The sequence below is a fragment of the Rana temporaria genome, chromosome 8 (genome assembly GCF_905171775.1).
Source record: "Rana temporaria chromosome 8, aRanTem1.1, whole genome shotgun sequence".
NCBI classification, from domain to species: Eukaryota; Metazoa; Chordata; class Amphibia; order Anura; family Ranidae; genus Rana; species Rana temporaria.
In genome coordinates this window covers 86,025,283-86,047,404 of record NC_053496.1, presented here as the reverse complement: position 1 = coordinate 86,047,404, position 22,122 = coordinate 86,025,283, and the positions used below count along the sequence as shown (strand labels likewise).

General features: G+C 41.8%; 1 protein-coding gene across 5 annotated transcripts in view; it reads left to right on the top strand.

The window, feature by feature from the left end:
* The window catches only part of PLCE1 (phospholipase C epsilon 1), a 509,323-nt gene that overhangs the window by 390,191 nt on the left and 97,010 nt on the right, over positions 1–22,122 (top strand). For 3 of the 5 annotated variants that reach the window (XM_040362141.1, XM_040362144.1, XM_040362143.1), the window contains 6 exons: positions 1,773–1,880; positions 4,491–4,607; positions 4,692–4,850; positions 10,607–10,736; positions 11,222–11,263; positions 17,067–17,191. In XM_040362141.1, coding sequence (XP_040218075.1) covers positions 1,773–1,880; positions 4,491–4,607; positions 4,692–4,850; positions 10,607–10,736; positions 11,222–11,263; positions 17,067–17,191 — 681 coding nt within the window. The remainder of the gene's footprint in view (positions 1–1,772; positions 1,881–4,490; positions 4,608–4,691; positions 4,851–10,606; positions 10,737–11,221; positions 11,264–17,066; positions 17,192–22,122) is intronic. The other 2 variants (XM_040362142.1, XM_040362145.1) reach the window with 1 other exon arrangement.

Below are 22,122 nucleotides of genomic sequence, written 5' to 3'. Positions count from 1 at the left end.
ATGGGTGACTACCAGGTTCAGTATGCTAGGAAGGGCGGAAAGAAGGCCTCCAGGCCGTTAACAGGGACAAGGCCCAGTGCTGGATCAGGGGTACCAGAACTGCCACAGACCTCCGCGCACAGGCCAAAGCCGCAGTCTCTCCTAAAAACAGCCTCTGTGCGGGAAGATCGCAGCTCCGTTCGGGCCACCAGGTGGCTGGAAGTCAGAGGAGGCCAGGTGTGGAGTGAGGAGGGCCCCCAGGCCGGCAAAAGGGACCTAGTGCTGAGGCAGAGAGGAGGAGTACCAAGATGGCTGCGGACCTCTGTGAGTAGGCCGAAGCCGCGGTCTTGCCTAGATGCGGCCTCCCTGCGGGGGGGACGCTGCTCCGATCGGAGCACCTGGTTGCTGAGGGTCAGCGGAGGCCTGGTGTGGCGTGGGGAGTGTCTCTTGTCCTGTGGCAGAGACTGGGCCTAGCGCTGGGCGCGGAGGAGGAGTGCCAAGATGGTCGCAGACCTCCGTGAGTAGGCCGAAGCCGCAGACTTTCCTGATCACGGGCACCGTGCAGGAGGGCCACCGCTCCACTCGGGCCGCCGGATGGCTGGAGGGCAGGGGAGGCCAGGCAGGACGCGGAGGGGGACCCCAGGCAGGCGGCAGATACTGAAGGGAAGGTCGGCAGAGTCCGGGATTATTAGTAAAGAAGAAATGGACAGAGCCTATGGTGCACGCGTCCTACTCCATGAATGAATGACTTGTATAGCGCTACACATGCGAACTGAATCGCCTCTGGGCGCTTTTTCCAGCCAGTGTCGGCTTGGCTGGTGCGGTCAATTTACCCCGTAGGATCTAGGAACCCCATACTCCATGCTGTGTCAGGCCACGCCCACGCGTTTGCTTTCTAAACAAATGGCCACCACCTCAACCTATGACTGCTCTAAGGAGCAAGGTGCTCATGGAAGGGCAACGCATGTCAAAAAACAACAAACAAAATTCCCAGTTCACTTACCAGCCAACAAACCAAATAGACTAACAGTTCACATTAAAGCAAGGGGTTTAGTTTGCACGATTTGCAAATACATGTGTAAGCAGTCACATGGGAAAATACAACAAAGTGGGTTGACTATTCCCCATGGAAAAAATTCACCTAGTGTTTTGTATTAGTATCTCAATGGGTCTATTTACATTGCATAGTGATTGTTGCACAAATTAAATGTAAAGATTTGACTATGTCTTGGGTGCAAGCATTAGTGAAAATTGTTGTTGTGTCTTCAATTTCTGATTAAAATTGCATTCATTATTTCAGCTTGCGCAGCTGTAGCCCCTTAGTGTTACCTCACTGCTTTGCTATTAGTTGTCCACTGCTATTCAGTGTTTATGTTAACTCTTAACTTCCCACCATCCTCCTCATTCACATCATCATCATATTTATATACAGATAACATTTTTATAAGGCATATCTTTAGAATATTGTTTTCTACAGTTTTGTTGAGCTCACTGGGAAATGTAATGCACTGGAAATCATCCAGAATATACAGAAAAGGGAAAATTATTTTCTATTCTATACTGAAGCTTTGTTTATGGCAGAAAATTGTTTCCGCCTAGAATATTGTTTTGACACACTCTGACTGACCCATTCTTCTAAATTTAAAGTTTCCCACAGGAAACACTTTTCTGAAATGGAAGCTATATTGTGACGTTTAAAAAAGTACATTAATGTTTGTACAATAAAACACTTGCTGTTAACAGAATTATGTGTCTTCATTGTATTTGAATGAAAAATGTATTTGTTCCTTTAGGTTCTCTTACAAGGCTGCAGAAGTGTAGAATTAGACTGCTGGGATGGGGATGATGGCATGCCGATTATATATCATGGACACACGCTAACAACTAAAATTCCCTTTAAGGTAAAGGACTTGTCACACAGCAGTACAGATAACCACAGAATTGCATCTTAAAGAAATTCCTTATGTAAAGTTTACAGTAAAGATGTTGAACCGAAACATAATTTAAAAACATTGCCTGCATCAAACTTTGTGATACTTATGTATGATTTAAGCGGAACTGGAACTCCAAGGTAATATTGAATAACATCATTCATTCCAGTTACTGTATTTATTGGCGTATAACACTCACTTTTTTTACCATAAAAATTGAGGGTAAACTGTGCCTGCGTGTTATACGCAGGGGGCTGTGGAAAGTTTTTTCCCTGAAACTTCCCTCTTAAAGTTAGGGTGCATGTTATATGCCGATAAATACGGTATCTGTTCATAAAAAAAATCTTTGAATGCATTTTTGAATACAGCTAGCATATACTATGGGCCAGATTTACAGCCAGCGGGCGCAACATAACTTTTCTGATTTAAGTTACACCGCCGCAAATTACACAAGTTAGTGCCCGATCCACAAAGCACTTACCTGGAAATTTGCAGCGGTGTAACTTAAATCCGTCCGGCGCAAGGCGGGCCCAATCGAATGGGGCGAGTCCCATTTAAATTAGGCGCGCTCCCGCGCCGGACGTACTGCGCATGCTCCCGACGCTATTTTCCCGACGTGCTTTGCGCGAAGTTACGTTGCGCCGAGTTTTGTGAATCGCGACGGGTAAAAAAGAGTTGCGGCGGGAAAAATAAAAGATTTAAAAAAAATTCAAAACCGACGCGGGAACGACGGGTATACTTTTGCATGGTAGAGTACCTTTACACTTTTGTAAAGGTACCCTATCTTTGCGACGGCAAACTAACACTTACGGCGACTTAACAAAGGGAAAAAGCTTTGTGGATCTCCGTAAGTGCTAATTTGCATACCCGACGCTGGATTACGATGAGAAATGCCCCCAGCGGCGGCTGCGGTACTGCATCCTAAGATCCGACAGTGTAAGTCCATTACACCTGTCAGATCTTAGGACTAGCTATGCGTAACTGATTCTATGAATCAGCCGCATAGTTAGAAACAGAGATACGACGGCATATCAGTAGATACGCCATCGTATCTCTTTTGTGAATCTGGCCCTATATGCCTAAATCTGACTTGATCTCAGCAACATATAATCCTCTGCACACCACCTCACAGACTGGGAAAGGGAGGATCAGCGGTTAGGGTCATTTGGAGCTTTACAGAGTTGAACAAAGTGTGTTTGCTTTAAGCAGCCCATAGATGATCCGTTTTTTTTCTTCCCCCCATCTACACATTTGGAGTTGATGGAGTCGGTCCTCCCTGCTTAATCATTGTATTCTGACTGTGGGGAGACTTCCCAGCTGTCAGAATACACTGATCAGTGTTGGAGGCTATATCTTGCAGCGCTGATTGAGTGGGGAAAATCCAACAGTGTCTGTACAACCACATTGTCCATACATGGATCAAAATTTGTACGGTCCCTGCTGAACCAGCCAAATTTTGATCCATATATGGTCGGCATAGTGCTGTACATGATTGCGAGGGGAAGGAAGGAATGGAGGTGGGCACAAGGTTAACATCTTTCACTGACCAAAAACATACTAGGAGAGGGGACGTGACTGTTTTTCTATTCTTACTCTCAAATAAATCTAAAGCCACATTTTTTTTTAAATAGCATAATGGTTAAAGCGGACCTTCAGTCATTTTTTTCAACTTTCCATTTATTAAATGTTCTGCCCTTGTTGTTTCAACTTTGCATAGTAAAACATTTTTTTTCTGACTATAAATACCTTATGGTCATTAGCCGCCCTAGCTCATGTTAGAGTTTTCCAGGAAAGGAGGGGGGGTGAGTCATAAGAGGGCCAGTGAAAGCTGTACAGTTGGAGGTGTGTGTCTGTGTAAATCCAGAACGTGAACAGGCAGCAGCTTCAGCTGCCCACAGTTAAAATGGCTGCAGTTGAACTCGGTCGAGGGAGATTTTTGCAGCATATTTGGCAAGTACAGAATCAGAGTATATATAAAATAATATGAAAAGTGGTTGGAGGGAAGCTTCAGGATGGCTTATTATGTTTTTATTACAAATTATTGGTTGAAACCTGTCAAGTTTTTTTTTTCTTTGCGGTCTCTGTCTCAATGGCAAGATTTGTTTTTATGTTGTGTATTGAAGCACAACATGGAGTGAGAGATCTCAAAATTGAGGGGATTCCTTTCATAGACACTTGTCACAATGGAAGATTTCCTCTCTGTTCCTGTTTCAGTAACAACTTATTTTTTTCCCTCACTTTCAATCCTGTTGACTAAAAGTTGACAGATGTTCTAACCATTAAATACTCTCTTATATCGAAAACAAAACAAAAAAAAAACATTAGATACACTTTATATAGATGAGTATATTTAAAGGGGTTGTAAGCCCTCATATACACAGAGATGAAACAGATCATCCTACATAGGTTTTACTTGTTTAACTGCAGTCTTCTTACAACCACTTTATTAATGATTAGAGTAGCAAAGGGGATGTTGCAGTGCGCATATAATGAATTAAAGATTGGACTTTAGATCATTTTATTTGATTGAAAGTTTGCTGAAGAGATTTGTTTTGTGATTTAGATGTTTTCTTTTAACAGGATGTAATAGAAGCCATTGACCGCAATGCATTCATTAATTCTGACATGCCAATTGTACTCTCCATAGAGAATCATTGCTCCTTACCCCAGCAACGAAAGATGGCTGACATTTTTAAGGTGAATCAGTGCTGCTTTTCTAGTTTTCCTGTTTGTGTTTGTAAAGTACATTGTTACAGTTTGTATCATTCTTTTTCTCTTTAGTCTGTGTTTGGTGAGAAATTGGTGACAAAATTCCTTTTTGAGAGTGATTTCTCTGATGACCCCATGCTTCCTTCTCCTTGGCAATTAAGGAAAAAGGTGCTACTGAAAAATAAGAAACTCAAAGCACACCAGACTCCTGTTGACATTTTGAAGCAGAAGGTCAGTTTGTGACACATTGCTTGATGTTTAAGACTGATGTACATATGCATGGGGACTACAAGGCTTAAAGCGTTTGTTAACTTAAAAAAATTAATATTGGACCCTGTTCCCTTAAATCATGTTATACAGCACAGTGCTTGTGCTGTATTATTCGGCCCTCTGTAACACCTGAAATACCTGGCTGATCCTGCCAGTTTCTACCCACCCCTCTGTAAACTGACCATGGTTTATCAGGACTGCTGAGCCCTGACACCATATTCAGTTTACGTGCCACCGTCATCCGCAGCCCTGCTCGGCCCTATTTCCCCCTTCCTCTCCCCCTCCCTGCCTGTCAGCTCTGTCCATGCCACATATTTCCCCTACTGCTGCTCTCATAATAAAAAAAGCTTGCAACAATCCCCTCAGCTATATTAAACAATGTCCCCAGTTAATTTGTATTTATTTTTTTAATACCGATGTGTATCTGATTTCATAGCGCCGATCGGTGCTCACATAACCAGCCGCTTAACACCGCCTCTCTCCTCCTCTCTCCTCTTCCTGGCTGATGTCAGTGGGGGTTTCCCACCCCTGTCCGCTGGAGCTGTCAGCTCGAGAGAGGAGAGAGGTGGCCAGTCATGTGAGCGCCGATCAGTGCTATGAAATCATAGTGGTGTTTTAAACAAAAAGGACTGGGGACATTATTAAACATAGCAGAGGAGATTGTTGCAAAGTTGTTTCCATGCCTTAACAACCACTTTAAGGAGAATATACAGTAGGGTGCATTAGCATGGTGTAGAACTGTGTATTTTTCAAGCTAAAATCTATTGTATTAATAAAACGCTAGATCAGTGCACACCTGTGGGTGCAGTAAAGGAGAAACTGATGGTAGTTTCCCTACAGGTAGCCATACCTATGAGTGCCTGGATGTTCATTTACACATTTTTGATGTGGTTTTGAAGATAACCTAGAGAAGGGGTTACTCTGTGGTGTTGTAACAAGCAAGGACAGTTGCTCCATTTAGTATGAAGATAGTATTGTGTTCTCTTTTTAGCACACCTGTGTGTACTGAACAATTGAGCACAATACACTTTTTTAAACCTTGTAATGAGGAATTTTCATCACATATGGCTTAGTGCTGACAATAAATTAAATATTTTTGTCCATTAAATAGACATTTTTGATTAACTTTGTTTGCACTTTCCATTTGATACTACCACATCCATACCTTGAATTGTTGCAAATAAAAAAAGGCAAGTGGGAAAAAAGGCAAAACATTTTTTGAATTGCCCTATGCGCTGTCAAATGAGAATCATTCAACTCATGCAGATTGCAATTGCAAATCAAAAATTATCGTATTAACACACTTTTTAATTTAATGAGATATAACAAAAATTTCTGCCTTGTGATCAATATTTCTTTCCATTCGACTGGTACTTCTTACTATACTATATCTGAACAAAATGCTGCTCCGCACTTGTTAAATAAAACACATTGAATCCCTAAACAACATTTTTCCCCTCAAAAAAAGTGCTCTTAATGTTCATAGTAATAGTGCTCTGAATGTGCACAATTTTTACAATTGGGCCTCAGTAATATTCATCCAAGTGTAACTATTCTCAGACGCTCAGCAGACCCCTGTTTCATTCCTGTTCTCTCACATGAAGCTTCCAATTCTTTCGTCCAATATGTAGCTCCATAAAGATCCAAAGATGGAAGAAAAAAAACAAATAGTGTAATAACGGACAAACGGCTTTATTAAAATATAGCTAAAGGATACTCGCAAAAAATATAAAAAACAAAGTCTCATAGTATTGCCAATGAAGTGACAGATGCGTCTCCAGACCCGCTGTAACCCATGTAAGGGCCGATTAGACCATGTCTCACCGGTCCTCAACTGCGTAACTTCCAGATTAGCGTCTGACGTCACTTCCATTTGCCATGTAGCCACACCCTGACATATTTTTCTGTGACGAAGTCGGAAGGGCGAAATGTGTCTGGGCGTGCCTACGCGGCAGCCAGAAGTGAAGCCAGACGCCAAAAGTGACGCTGTTGAGGACCAGGTGAGTCGTGGTCTGCTTGGCTCTTACACGGGTTACAGCAGGTCTGTTTACAGTACCAAAGCCCAAAGGGGGCATTTATCTTATTCTGGACTTAAAATACCTCAACAAATACCTTCAAATTCCAAAATTGTGCATGTACAAGGAAGAAAACATAGGCATATTTGATGTCTACATATGCTATCTGCATATACTCATTTGTCATCCTCTTCAGAGCTTTTTGTACTTCATAGTAGCAGAGAATCACGTCCGGGTTGGCACACTGCCATTTGGCCTATCCTCTGCTCCAAAAGTATTATTTAGATCCTGAGACCCCTGTTATACAGTCATTAGCATCAGAATTTTCTGTAGCTCTGCCATGCAAGGCTGAGTCTTCCTTTGTGCCCATAAGATCCTTATATGCATATTGGATTGTTTGTCTTTCTGTGCACAATTAATGGTGCAGTATACTTGCAAAGTCTATAGCTGCATTCTAGTGTGAAATACAGCTAATTCAATTTCTGACCTTACTGGGCTTCCATCTCTAAGTGTACCTGAGCCTTCTATTTCAATCTCTTGATTCCTCAAGGCCTGCTCTTTAACAACAAAAAGTTCATATGACAATTTTCAAGAAGTTGTTTTTAAGATGATTCATGCAATATGTTCTACCCTGCAATTGAAGGATCAGCCTGCTGTTCCATGTCTCAGGGTCTTTTAGAGCTCCTGTTAATGCAAAGACATTCCCAATATACTCATATTTAAAACATTCATTTATTAATACTGAAAACAACCTATGGAATCATGGGCCCCCCTGACATTGCAAAGAAGCCTTTTCCCTTTTAAACTGAATTTAGTGCTAAGCAGTGCCTGCCAACTGTAGATATGTACATCTTAATAAGGATGCCACCTAATATAATCTTATTGACAGACATTTGGACTCCCTACTTAGGCTCAGTTTGATTCAACTGGAGTGACTCTTTTTCCTCTGTTGGTGGTGACTTTGATTTGTAAAACTATATCACAGTGGGTCAAATACACGTTGTACCTTAATGGGGACCGCCCAACACATTGTCAAATCTTTGTGTCCTTGAACTTTTAGAACAAATGTCTGGAGTCCTGCCCTTCAGCTGTGATGGCCTTTACCCAACAACTAAGCTTGTATCTTGCATGGGAGTGATGTCTGTTCATATGTATAGGGCAGTTCAGCTGCATGCTTATGACATTGAGAAGATTGATAAGATTACATTTTATACTGTGAGGGCTCTCTCATCCACAAATATATTTTAAGAGGTTAATTGTCTATATTGGACCTCAAGGGTTAGGAGTATTCAACTTAAGCTTCTGACTGGTTGGTCTTTTCTTGATTTTTCCAAGTTTGCGTCCTTGAAGTCAAGACTTGGGTATGATAAGTTATAGCCTTTATAGCCTTACTGCAGTTGTCTGAATGATTTTTTGTTGCTGTTTTTTTTTTCTTCTCTTGTTGGACATGCGTGAACTTGACCTAGTAAATATATTTATATATATTTTTTTGTTGACCACGTGGTTGTTGGTCTATTTTTCTTGTAATTTGGTGGTATGCCGTTCCACCAATTTTTTTTGGAGGGTGGTTTGTTGTTCCTCTGTTTGTTGATTGAGACTTATCCCTCCTTCAGGTAGCACCTTTTTTCCCTGAGTGGTGATTATCCCGATCTCAAGCACCAGGTTAATCTCCCAACATTGTGGCAATTTCGATATTTGATTGACCCTTCTTTATCTAGCTTTCATTCAAAGACGTATTCCTTTATATACACTTTGTAGTATATTCTCCACATTTGACGAATCTCTTAAGCTCGGTACACACGTACCAAAATTCAGCCAGTTCAGCAGGAACTAACCAGATTTTGGTCAGTGTACTGCTGTCTAACAAAAGCTGGTCTAATGAGCAGCTTCTGTCAAGCAGTCATGCTGAAAAAACAGCATTCGATCAGCGCTTGCAGCCAACGGCTACAAGCGCTGATCAGTGTATTTTGATGAGGGGGGGGGGGGGTGTCTTCCCTGTCAGAATACAATAGAGCATCAGCAGAGATCGCGTGTGTTGATATGGGGATCTGTCATTTATTTTTATTTTTTTCAACCTGCTTTTGAATGTACCAAATGTTCAAGAGTTTCTAACATTCCTGTGTTTCTCGATGGTCAATAAATAAGACTTTAAACATACTGTAAAATGTTCTTCTTGAAGTTCTTTAAGGGACATAGGTCCTGCCCCTATCTGTTGTTAGATCTTGTACTGCAGGGCTCAAAATTTCAAGCCCTGAGCTTCTAGCCAGGCCTCAAGTGTTACTCGCCACCAGTTGCCTCACCTAACCCATACACTGCCCAACCCCTAATTCCGCCCCTATAAACGCCCTTGTAGATTATCTCTTGGAATGACACTGTTAAATGTTTTATGCCGAATCAAGTTACACAATTAAATATTACCAACAACAACTTTAACAAAATGGGACAGGGCACTGAGACAGACCAGAGGGACATGGCACTGGGGCAAACCAGAGGGACATGGCACTGGGGCAAACCAGAGGGACATGGCACTGGGGCAAACCAGAGGGACATGGCACTGGGGCAAACCAGAGGGACATGGCACTGGGGCAAACCAGAGGGATATGGCACTGGGACAAACCAGAGGGACATGGGCTTTTTTACTTCTGCAAATATTGCTCTCCCTCTTCTTATGTACAAGACTCCCTTCTCCTCCTCCTCCTCCTCCTCCTCTGCCTTCTCTCTAGAACCAGGTCTTTTCCCCCATTCTCTTGCTGTCTCCTCTGCAACCCCCATCCATCATCCTCTCTCTCTCCCTCTCCTATTCTACCCACTCTCATAATCAGGAGCCCCTGTGCGCGGCTCCACACTTGCATGTCCCCACTTCCCCCTTTCATTGTCGGGCAGTAAGGAGAGGAGCTGCAGCACAGCGGGAGGGAGTACAATCCAGCACCGAGATTCACACACCTGCATAGCCATTGACACCACAACACAGCGCACACTGACACCGCACAGCATACTGCCGCTCTCTTGTCAGGGCAACTCTTGGTGAGCGCAGTAGGCAGTCTACCTGGGACACCCAGAGTGGTGATAATCGCAGTCCTCCAGCTCACTTGTTCCTTCCTGCTCTCTGCTCTCCAGCTACATTGGTCAGGTTGGGAAGCCAGGCTCAGAGAGGTCATACTATCAGGTCCCATGGCTTAACGAGAATTGTAAGGAGAGCACCTGTGTACTGCTCTGCATGTGTGCGCCTCACCCGACTACTTTTCCTGGGCACGCACCTTTCCTCTTCGGCCGCCAATCGCAGCGTGACTCTAAGTGTAGGCACAGATTGGACTGTTGGTCATGCAGAACTGTTATCACTCGCCCCCAGCTTAAATCCACTCGCCAAATGCTAGCAGGCGAGTGGAAATTTTGAGGGCTGTTGTACTGCATGCTTACAAAACTGAAACATGGCGGTTAGCAGTAGGATCATACAGTGGTTGGCTTATGTCTTTATGTGTCAGTATCCCAACATCCTGTAGGCGGCAGTATAACAGACTATTCAAGGATTTCTAATGTCTAATTGTGTCCCTCAATTGACATCAGGAAAAAGATTGCATGGTTAGTATAAAAGCTTTATTTAATTGTAAAAATGTGAGAAGTTAATGTATATCATTGTATTATACAATACTTGAGACATTAATGCATACAAATATTTGTTTTACACGTTTTAAATCATTGTAGGCTCATCAGCTTGCCAACATGCAAGCACAGGCCAGCAATGGTACCCAGGTCTTGAACACCAGCACTACAAATGAAGAAGAGGAGGATGATGAAGATGATTATGACTATGACTATGAATCCCTTTCAGATGGTATGCAGCTTTATTTACAAGGTCTTATTTTGTGCAAACTGACTTGATGGTATATCTTAGTAGTGGAACTAACCTGTTTAGTGAATCCTCCTTTATATCAAGTTGCTTTATTTACAGCAGTCACTCTATATAGGTAATATGTAAAAAAAAACAAAAAAAAACTGTGTGTATACCTGTTAAGAATAATACTTTATTTAGTAGCAAAATCACATTTGATTTCTAAATGTGTTATTGGCACTTAAAAGGCAATAATATAAACACATTATACATTTCAATACTAATATACTAATGGCACTGCATGAACCACAACTTGTACTGTATTCTCATAGAGATTTATTCTACAATATCTATACATATGCAACAGATAACCGCTTCCAGCCATCATTTTTTCTTTTATCCTGTCAATTACTGAATCATAATGACTTGTATTGCCTATTTATTCAACATTTCCTTCTCTGATTGCTTGTTTGACTCTTTTCCTGTAGCTGATGTCCTTAATGCTTCCCCTGCGCCTAACAGCCAGGAAGGTAAAAGCCATTTCAATGGATGTTCTAACTGCATGGATTTATACCACTCATCTCCTGTTAATTAAGTGCTCTGTTCACAGAAATACACTTGTTGCCTTGTGCATATGTGCTTACATTTCTGGTGTATATTAATAATGTTTTGATACTTGGGCTATAGCATCACTTCATATTTTTTTTACTGCATTTCACGGCCCAGGAAGCACAGTGATAAATGTAACACCAGCAATAGGATGGTGCACTGTTGCTTGGTTATGTGATGCATGCCAGGTCTGTATTGCTGAACTTGTTTTTTAGCAGGAGAAATGTTAGATTATTACATATTACAGTGGAACCTCGGTTTACGACTAACTTCGTTAAAGAGCTTTTTGAAAGACGAGCAACTTTTTTAAAATAATTCTGACTCAGTTTGCGAGTGTTATCTCGCGAAACGAGAAGAATTAAAGCTAATGGGGCTTGCAGTACTGAATTTGGCCTGAGGTGGGGGGCGCCAGGGCCGAGCAGAGCCGAACATCGCTGATCGCAGCCGATCGGCGCCATTCGGAAATGCATTAAAAGGCCCGAGGACAGCTCAGCTGACCTCGGCAAATTAAGTCTAATTAAGTCTTTCCGAGGTCGGCCGAAGTGTCCTCTGGCCTTTTTGGACATTTCCGAGGCTCTCCAGTACCCCCTGCCTCTGGCCGCATGCGGTATTGCATGCCATTGAAGTCAATACGGATTGACTTCAAAACAAATTCTTTTAGTTTCCATTGACTTCAATGGGGAAACTCGTTTTTATATGCGAGCACTTTGGATTACGAGCATTCTCCTGGAACGGATTATGCTCGTAATCCAAGGTTCCACTGTTTGAGAATTTTTGTAGGAAGTGTTAGTGTTTTTCATTGTGTTCTTCATGTTTTGATAGCAGTACATGTTTTCAGTTATCGTTGCATAACCCAAAATCACTCATGGAGCTCTGAAATTGTGTAAGGGAAAATAATAAATGCACATATTTTTGCAGAAACAAAAATTGCATTTATTATTTTTACCCTGCAGGGGGCTACAAAGCATTGCACCCATGATCAGTGGATCGCATGTGCAATGTCAGGCTCCTGCAGACATGTCCTCCAACTTTCTGCCTGTACCTCTGTACAGGTTTTCTTGTTAGAAAGCTGGAGAACTTGTGAATGGATTACAAGTGTGCTGAGCAGCATACTCGTAGCCCATTGAGAACTACAGGCTGTCTGCCACATTGTTTTATTCACAGATCACTGTAGATGGATAACATTGCTGTGCATATGGAGTGCCACACAGTGGCACCAATTTTAAATGTGACAGCAGGTACGTGGAAGAAGAGCCCCTGTCCACTGTCACAGGGAGGGGGGTGCTGGAACATATTACATGTTATACCCTAAATGCAAATGTAACATATTCCAAAGATAAACTTGGCTTTTAATAATTTATCTATGGTGCTACCACAAAATATGGATATTTTTATGGGGATGGTAAACTTTATTGCAATGCAAAATAATTATAGTTGTGCTCATAAGTTTACATACCCTGGCAGAATTTATGATTTCTTGGCCATTTTTCAGAGAATATGGATAACACAATTTTTTCTTTCACTCATGGTTAGTGTTTGGCTGAAGCCATTTATTATCAATCAATCATGTTTGCTCATAATGGCAACAGAAACTACCCAAATTATCTCTATCGAAAGTTTATATATGCTAGTTCTTAATACCGTGTATTGCCCCCGTTAACATCAATGACAGCTTGAAGTCTTTTGTGGTATTTGTAGATGAGACTCTTTATCTTCTCAGATGGTAAAGCTGCCCATTCCTCTTGGCAAAAAGCCTCCAGTTCCTGTAAATTATTGGGCTGTCTTGCATGAATTGCTTGTTTGAGATCTCCCCAGAGTGGCTCAATGATATTGAGGTAAGGAGACTGAGATGGCCACTCCAGAACCTCCACTTTATTCTGCTGTAGTCAATGACAGGTTGACTTGGACTGTGTTTTGGATCATTGCCATGTGGGAATGTCCAAGTACTTCCCATCCGCAGCTTCCTGGCTGATAAATGCAAATGTTCCTCCAGTATTTTTTGATAGCATACTGCATTCATCTTGCCATCAATTTTGAACAAATTTCCTGTGCCTTTGTAGCTCACACATCCCCAAAACATCAGCGATCCACCTCCGTGTTTCACAGTCGGAATGGTGTGCCTTTCATCATAGGCCTTGTTGACTCCTCTCCAAATGAAGCATTTATGGTTGTGGCCAAAAAGCTTAATTTTGGTCTTATCACTCCAAATGACTTTGTGCCAGAAGGTTTGAGGCTTGTCTCTGTGTTGTTTGGCGTATTGTAAGCAGGATACTTTGTGGCATTTGCATAGTAATGGCTTTCTTCTGGCGACTCGACCATGCAGCCCATCTTTCTTCAAGTGCCTCCTTATTGTGCATCTTGAAACAGCCACACCACATGTTTTCAGAGTCCTGTATTTCACCTGAAGTTATTTGTGGGGTTTTCTTTGCATCCCGAACAATTTTCCTGGCAGTTGTGGCTGAAATTTTAGTTGGTCTACCTAACCATGGTTTGGTTTCAACAGAATCCCTAATTTTCCACTTCTTGATTAGAGTTTAAACACTGCTGATTGGCATTCTCAATTCCTTGAATATCTTTTTATATCCCTTTCCTGTTTTATACAGTTCAACTACCTTTTCCCGCAGATCCTTTGACAATTATTTTGCTATCCCCATGACTCAGGATCCAGAAACGTTAGTGTAGCACTGGATGAAAGATGCAAGGGTCTGTCAGGAGTCCAGAAACGCATTGACCTTTTATACACACACATTAATTACAAGAAAACAGATCACAGGTGGGGATGATTACCTTTAATAGCGATTCAAACCCCTTTGTCAACTTCTGTGCATGTTATCAGGCCAAAATCACCAGGGCATGTAAACTTTTGATCAGGGTCATTTGGGTAGTTTCTGTTGCCATTATGATTTAAAAAGAGTAAACACGGTTGATTGATAATAAATGGCTTCAGCCGAACACTAACCATGAGTGAAAGAATTTTTTTGTGTTATCATTCATATTCTCTGAATCTAGCCAAGAAATCATAAATTCTGCCAGGGTATGTAAACTTATGAGTACAATTGTATATTAACTGTTTTGGCCCTATCTAATTTGTGTTGTTTTTGCATCTGATTGCAATTCATATATGGTGTAAAAACAAGTTGTATTTGCCTGCTGGCTCTATTGCATTAGCTATTGACATTGCAATTGCTCTTGCTATTGCATGGACCTAATCCTTTGGCTTTCTTGTGTTCCTAGCTGGCAGTGGTTTGTTGACCGCTTTAGTAATAAGCAGGGACATTGGAGAAGTGTACTAAAAGTAATCATGCATTTTAAAGGAAATAAGCTGTACATTTTAAGTTAATGGAACATTTTTAATTTAAAGTGGTTGTAAAGGCAAAAGTTTTTTTTATCTTAATGCATTATTAAGATAATAAACCTTCTGTGTGCAGCAACCCCCCTAATACTTAACCGAGCCCCATCTCGATCCAGCGATGTGCACAAGTGCCTCAGACTCTCACTCCTGATTGGCTGAAACACAGCAGGGTCACCATTGGCTCCCGCTTCTGTCATTTAAAGTAAGTTAGCCAATGAGAAGAGAGCGGGGGCAGGACCGAACCATGGCTCCGGTCTAAATGGACACACAGAGCTGCAGCTCGGCTTGAGTACCCACATAGCAAGCTGCTTGGAAGGGAGGGCCCAGGAGTGCTGGCGAGGGACCCGATAAGAGGAGAATTTAGGACGCTATGTGCAAAAACACTGCACAGAGCAGGTAAGTATAACATGTTTAAAAATAACAAAGGAAAAAAATGAAACTTTAGTATCGATTTAAAGTGTCACATTTACATTATGCCCTTGCTGTTTCATATTTAAAAAAAAATAATTTTAGATTTAGAAAAGTTCCTTTTGATTTTCTTGTGTATATCAGGACATTTTTTAGATCCCTCCTTCATGACTGCATTGAGTAAGAAAAGAATGAAGCACATTTGTGGTGCAGCACTACAAAGCTGAGAAAATATGGATGCCCTATGTACATAAATATAAAGCTTTACATTGAGCTGATTGCATTAAAAAATATTGCCAACAAAACTGTTAAAAGGTCATGTAGGTCATAGTTTCTTTTTACAAAAGTTTGTGAGGTTTTGTAATCAATTTGTCCACAGAAAACCACTTGTACTGACTGGCACACTAATATTTTTCAGCCCTGTGTGCCTTTGTGCAGTGCAGAACTATTGCTTTGGACAACATATCTCATATATAGAAAAATAGGTCTGTGATATCTTAAAGACATCTATTGCCGTGTACACACGATCGGTTAAACCGATGAGAATGGTCTGATGGACCGTTTTCATCGGTCAAAACCGATCGTGTGTGGGCGCCATCGGTTAAAAAAATGCCAACTTGTTTTAAATTGAACCGATGGATTCCTAACCGATAGAAAAAAACGATCGTTAGTAGGCACGTCCATCGGTTAAAAATCCACGCATGCTCAGAATCAAGTCGACGCATGCTTGGAAGCATCGAACTTCATTTTTTTCAGCACGCCGTTGTGTTTTATGTCACTGCGTTCTAACACGATCGTTTTTTTAACCGATGGTGTGTAGGTGCGACGGATTATCAGTCGGCTTCATCGGTTAACCGATGAAAACGGTCCATCTGTCCGTTCTCATCAGATGGACTCATCGTGTGTACGCAGCATTAGTGTCTACCTGATCCTCCCAATTTAGCCAACTTTTACTGATAATTTAGCTATTGAACTTTTTTTCTGTGACTAATGTATGTTACATACGTACCAAAATGTGTCTGGTTCAGGAGGAAGCAGACACATTTTGGTCAGTGTGTACTGCTGTCTGTTCAACAGAAGCCAGTTTAATGACCAGCTTCTGCCAGTCATGCTGGAAAACAAGCATGTGATCATCATGGCTGTCAGAATACAATAGAACAGAGATCCATGCATCTATATAGTTTGTGTTGATGTGGGGATCTATCAGTTGTTTGGTTGAACGGAAAAAAAAACCTGTGTGTATACACTAGTTGTGCAAACCTAGGATAACTGGAGTGGGCTAGCTCCAGCTTACCTCATCAATGTCTGCTGTGCTGTTGAGTGGCTTTCATTATCTTTGCATGTGTGCTGCTTTCATGCAACCTATTCAGTTTTCACGTGTATGCTACATTTTGCACCTGCAATGTGCTAGGTATCCGTTATCTGTCACATCCAGTCATTACGAGGGGTGGACAGATCTGTTGTAGGTCAGGCTGCATACTGCTGAAAATAAGAAGTGTCAGGCACCCAGGTTTGTTTAGGCTGGGTTCATACTATTGTGAATTGGATTCGGGTTGTCCGCATCCAATTCGCAATGGCAGGAGATTTTGACGGGCTCTCTATAGACCTAAATCGGTGAACTGGGATGCACCGGATCCCTGCTGTGAGCCACATTCGTGTGTGAATCAAGCCTTATGGTCAGGTTTAATATCATAACAAAGAATTAAATAATTTCTGTATATCCCCCAAATGTAATCTCTTACCATCATTAGTCTGCATTTAATGTGGTTCTCTAATATACAAGGAAAATATATTTTATATTACATTTGTGGCTTTTATATGACCAGTGCTCAAAAAAAAAAATTGTGACAGTGTCTAGATATTTTTTTTTTTTTTAAACCTAGAAGACTAATTATACTGTATGTGCTGTGTTTTGATCAGTCAAGAGAATTGCTGTTCTTATCTTCTCATTCATATAATTACAGATAATATTCTGGATGATCGTCCTGAAAGCAAACCATGCGGTGACAAACTACAATTTGAGTATAATGAGGAGGTATCCAAGCGGATCAAGAAGACTGATGGCAACAGTGTTATAAACAAAGGAAAGGTAATTATTTGTCAGATTAATAAATAACAGTTATATGCTTCATTTTAGTTAAAGCTTTCAAAGGAAAAAAAAAATCCAGCCCTTTAAACCAGTTCTGTTATGATTGTAAAGTAAATTTTTTAAAATAACAAACATGTCACACTTAACTGCTCTTTGCAATGATACTGCACAGAGCAGCCCTGATCCTCTTCTTCTGGGGTCCCATACCAATGCTCTGGGTTCCTCCTCTTATCCGTGAGCCACCACAGGAAAATGCTTCTTATGGTGGCACACATGCAGGCTCTATCCTCCCGAGCCACGCTTTATTGGTCTATAGCTCCCTTAAAGCGGAGGTTCACCCAAAAAAACATCTTTTAACATTACATTCAGCCGTGTTGTCCTGACAATCGGCTGTTTTTTTATTTTATCCCCGTACATACCGTATTTTCACCGCCGCTTCCGGGCATGTCTTCTGCGGGACTGGGCGTTCCTACTTGATTGACAGGCTTCCGACCATCGCATACTGCGCGTCACGAGTTGCCGAAAGAAGCCGAACGTCGGTGCGCAGGCGCCGTATAGAGCCGACTCGCAGTCTGGCTTCTTTCTACAACTCGTGACGCGCTGTATGCGACGGTCGGAAGCCTGTCAATCAAGTAGGAACGCCCAGTCCCGCAGAAGACATACCCGGAAGCGGTGGTGAAAATACGGTATGTACGGGGATAAAATAAAAAAAAAACAGCCGATTGTCATTAGGACAACTCGGCTGAATGTAATGTTAAAAAAAAAATTTCCGGTGAACCCCCACTTTAACACTGGATTTGATTGACAGCAGCAGGAGGCAATTAGTCCAGTGAGGAGGGAGAGAGCACAGCGATAGCTCTAGATCAGGCTAAGGGAAGGATTTGGGGTGGGGGGGGGGGGGGTTGGGTGCTGGCAATCAAAGTTTTGTTACCTTGAAGCTAAAAATGCTTTAAGGTAAAAAAAAAACTTCAGCATTTACAACCTGTTTAAAGTTTATATACGGTAATAAGTATATTGCGCTTATCCTAAATAACTAGAAAAGTGGGCAGCCAACACAACAAAAGGAAGTACTGTGATAAATATATAAATAAAGTGCAGCTGGGTGTTGTTCAGATACCCACAGTATCGCTTTACAGTGTGGTGTCACATTGAGTGGGTATTCCATATACCCTTTTAATGGTCTCATCCCCTTTTTTTTTGCACATTAGTTTAAACCCACTTTGTTGTGGACTTCACATTGGCGCTGCACTTTATTTATATGTTTAAAGTTTATCTCATGTCAAAAAAAAAAAAAAAAAAAAAAACAGTACATCTCAGCAATACATGCACATTGTCTGTGTTTTATCCCTTTAAAGACCCTACAAGAACAGAAAAATACCTGTTGATCTGGCAAAAATTCAGTTTATGCGGACCAGTGGCAGGACTACCACCATAGCCGTCCATTAATGCTGTGGGGCCTGGACCGCATGGGGCCCGATTGAGTCTGCAGGGATAAGGTGCAGTGAACACCTCTGCAGTTAAATTGAGCATCCAGACCCAACAAATTAGCATGCTGTGACAGCTCACTTGATGGTTGCTGTCATTTCTAAACATAGAGCTGGCAGAGGAAATCATCTACTACACACTTGCTGTGTGGCTGTGACAGATGCATCATCTCTTGCATAGCAGAGGACATTAATAGCAGAATACTTACTCTGCCGACTCTGTGTTTAAAAGTGACAGCAGCATTTGGACGAGCTGTCACAGCATGTGCAGGTTCTGCTGATGGGGGGCCTAAAGGGGGCTGCATCTTTCACTTGCATTTGGCCTGCAAGCCACAGTAGAGAGGTGGACAGAGCAGGGCACTGAGCAGCAGAAGCAGAAAGCTGAAGTATTAAAATAACTGCTATTACAGACATTTTTTGTTCCTTTTCTAACTTTGCTTTAAATTCATTGTTTCATATTGCTTCAATCATTGTACATTCCCCCACACCTCATTTTGTATACTATACTGCATGTCCTTTTCCGCAATGCCTCATTCTATATTCTCCCTATTCTACACCGCCTTACTCCATGTGCCTATCTGTAGGTTCCTTATTCTACAGCACCTCATTCTATATGCCATGCTGAACATTTCCTATTCAACATTGCCTCATTATGTACACCATACTGTACATTTTGTATTCCGCACTGCCTAATTTTGGATGTGATATTGTGAATTTTTTGTATACCATGCTGTACATCCCACACCACCTAATTTTGTATACTATACTGTACATTCCTTATTCAGCTCTGTCTCACTCAGAATGTTGTGCTGTACATTCAGTGTTTCAAATAACCCCTTTCTATGTACTGTGCAGTACAATTTATATTCCATTGCTAGGAAATTAGGGTTAAAAGTTAACCCAATTGTCTGCCAAGGTACATTTTTTTTTCACAAGAAAACTGCCAAGGTACATTTACCAACATTTACCAACATCCTAGTATTCAAGGGGCTAAAGCAAGCTGTTACTGCAGCTCTGAACTTGGTATGGATTTTTAGAGCTGGTGATGGACTTTCCGGTTAAAGGAGATCCAATCTCTTTTATGGGGCTCTGAAAGTGCTTCCCTGTACATCAAACGACATGTATTACGTCTACTGTAGCCAGCATAGCAGCTAATCAAGCATGATATGTGCTTAATTAGCTGCAGTGAAGAGCAGAAGGGTCATCTAATAGACCCCTGATGTCTCCATCAAGACTTTCCACCTGCCCAATCTATCACATAGGGGTCTTGTTAGCCCACTTATGACAGCAATTAAGGTCATGGAAAAACAAAATAAAAAAGTGTTAAAAAGTAGATTATAATAAAGTAAGTAAAAAAAAAAAAAAGTTAAAAATCACCCCAGTAGAAAAGTGGTTAATTCCATGCAATGATCCCCCCTCTTCCCTGACAACTGTCCACAGCACTGGTCCCTAATGGTGCACTGACTATGCTAACTGACTAAGCTACCTGTCTTTGATTTGGGAAATAAGTGTGCACAATACAGCTCTGAATTTCTGACAATAATAAGCAGATATAACAAACGTGGGCACGCGCACAGGGTGTGTCTGGGCAAACGCTAATAAACCCATGCAGCGCAGATTCCCCCTGCTGCCTGGACCCCCCTCCTCCCGTGTATTCCCTGCCCCCTTCCCAGGCAGCGATGTTGGTTTCCCTCCCCTCCTCTCCTGCCAGCTGCTGCCGCGGACACACAGGGGGATGTTTTAGGAGACTGGGGGATGGGGCCAGTATATATGTTATTTACCAGCCCCTTTCTTTCCTGATTGGTACTGAGCACTCACTGTGTTCTCTCATAGCTGCAGCTAACAACTGTCGACGAGCCACCCCCATCAAATTCGTTCTCTGCAGCTATTACCTTTTGTACCACCCCCCCTCTCTTTAGAATGTAAGCTCTACATGCAGGGCCCTCCCGTACCTTTTGTATTGAACTGTACTGTAATTGTGTTGTCCCCCCTATACATTGTAAAGTGCTGCGCTAAACAAATCGTGTATAATAATAATACAATGTAAAAAAAAAAACGCAAGTCGCGGCAAAATTTGGATAAAAATGCGTGTCCAAAAACATGCAAGAACCACAAAAAGCACTACAGAATTGCTCAAAAGCAACATGCATAGATGTGAATCGAGCCTTAGAGATTTCTTTTGGTGGAATTTGATCACCACTTTTTGAATAAAATGTTGTTATATAAACGACAAAAAAGACTGAATATTTTGAAAATTATATTTTATACTTTCTGATAGAAAACATATCCAATAAAAAATGTTTTAAAAATCATGGGCTAGATTCACGTAGAGTTACGCCGGCGTATCAGTAGATACGCCTTCGTAACTGAATCTACGCCGTCGTAAATTTAAGCGTATTCTGGAAACCAGATACGCTTAAATTAGGCTAAGATACGAGCGGCGTAAGTCTCCTACGCCGTCGTATCTTAGGGTGCATATTTACACTGGCCGCTAGGTGGCGCTTCCGTCGATTTACGCGAGGAATATGCTAATTAGGTAGATACGCTACGTTACGTTAGGCTTTTTTTGGCGTAAGGTTGCTACTGCTATTATGAGGCGTACACAATGTTAAGTATGGACTTCGTTCCCGCGTCGAATTTTGAAAATTTTACGCTGTTTGCGTAAGTCGTTTGCAAATAGGGCTTTGCGTAAATGACGTCCACGTTGAAAGCCTTGACGATTTGCGGCGGGATTCTTTCACGAACGGTGCATGCGCCGTTCGTTAAAGACGTCATTTACGTGGGGTCATGTTTTATTTACATAAAACACGCCCACCTCTTCTCAATTTGAATTTGGCGCGCTTACACCGGCTGATTTACGCTACGCCGCCCCAACTTACGGAGCAAGTGCTTTGTGAGTACTGCACTTGCCCGTCTAAGTTGCGGAGGCGTAGCATAAATAGGATACGCTATGCCCGCACAAAATTACGTCCCCCTACCTGAATCTAGCCCCATATCTCTTCATACATTTAGACCAAATGTCTACTACATGTCTTTGGTAACAAAAATCCCAGTAAAGTGTATATTGATTGGTTTGCATGAAAGTTATAGTGCCTACAAACTATGGTATATATACTGGATTTAAAAAAAAAATTATGCTTGTAATGGAGGTGATTAGCGACTTATAGTGGGACTGTGATAGTGCGGTAGACAATCAGGCCCTAACTGACACTGGGTGGGAACTAACTGCCACTGACATCACCAGTGACACTAATACAGTGATCATTTCTAATGCTATATACTGTCACTGTACTAATAACACTGGCTGGGAAGGGGTTAACATCAAAGGGTTAACTGTGTGCCTAACAAGTGTGAAAAGAGCCCTGTGTTGTTTGTCAACACAGAGATCTGGGCTGTGTTCCGACACAGCTTATCACAGTGGGTGGGGGCACGTACAGATAGGTTGCT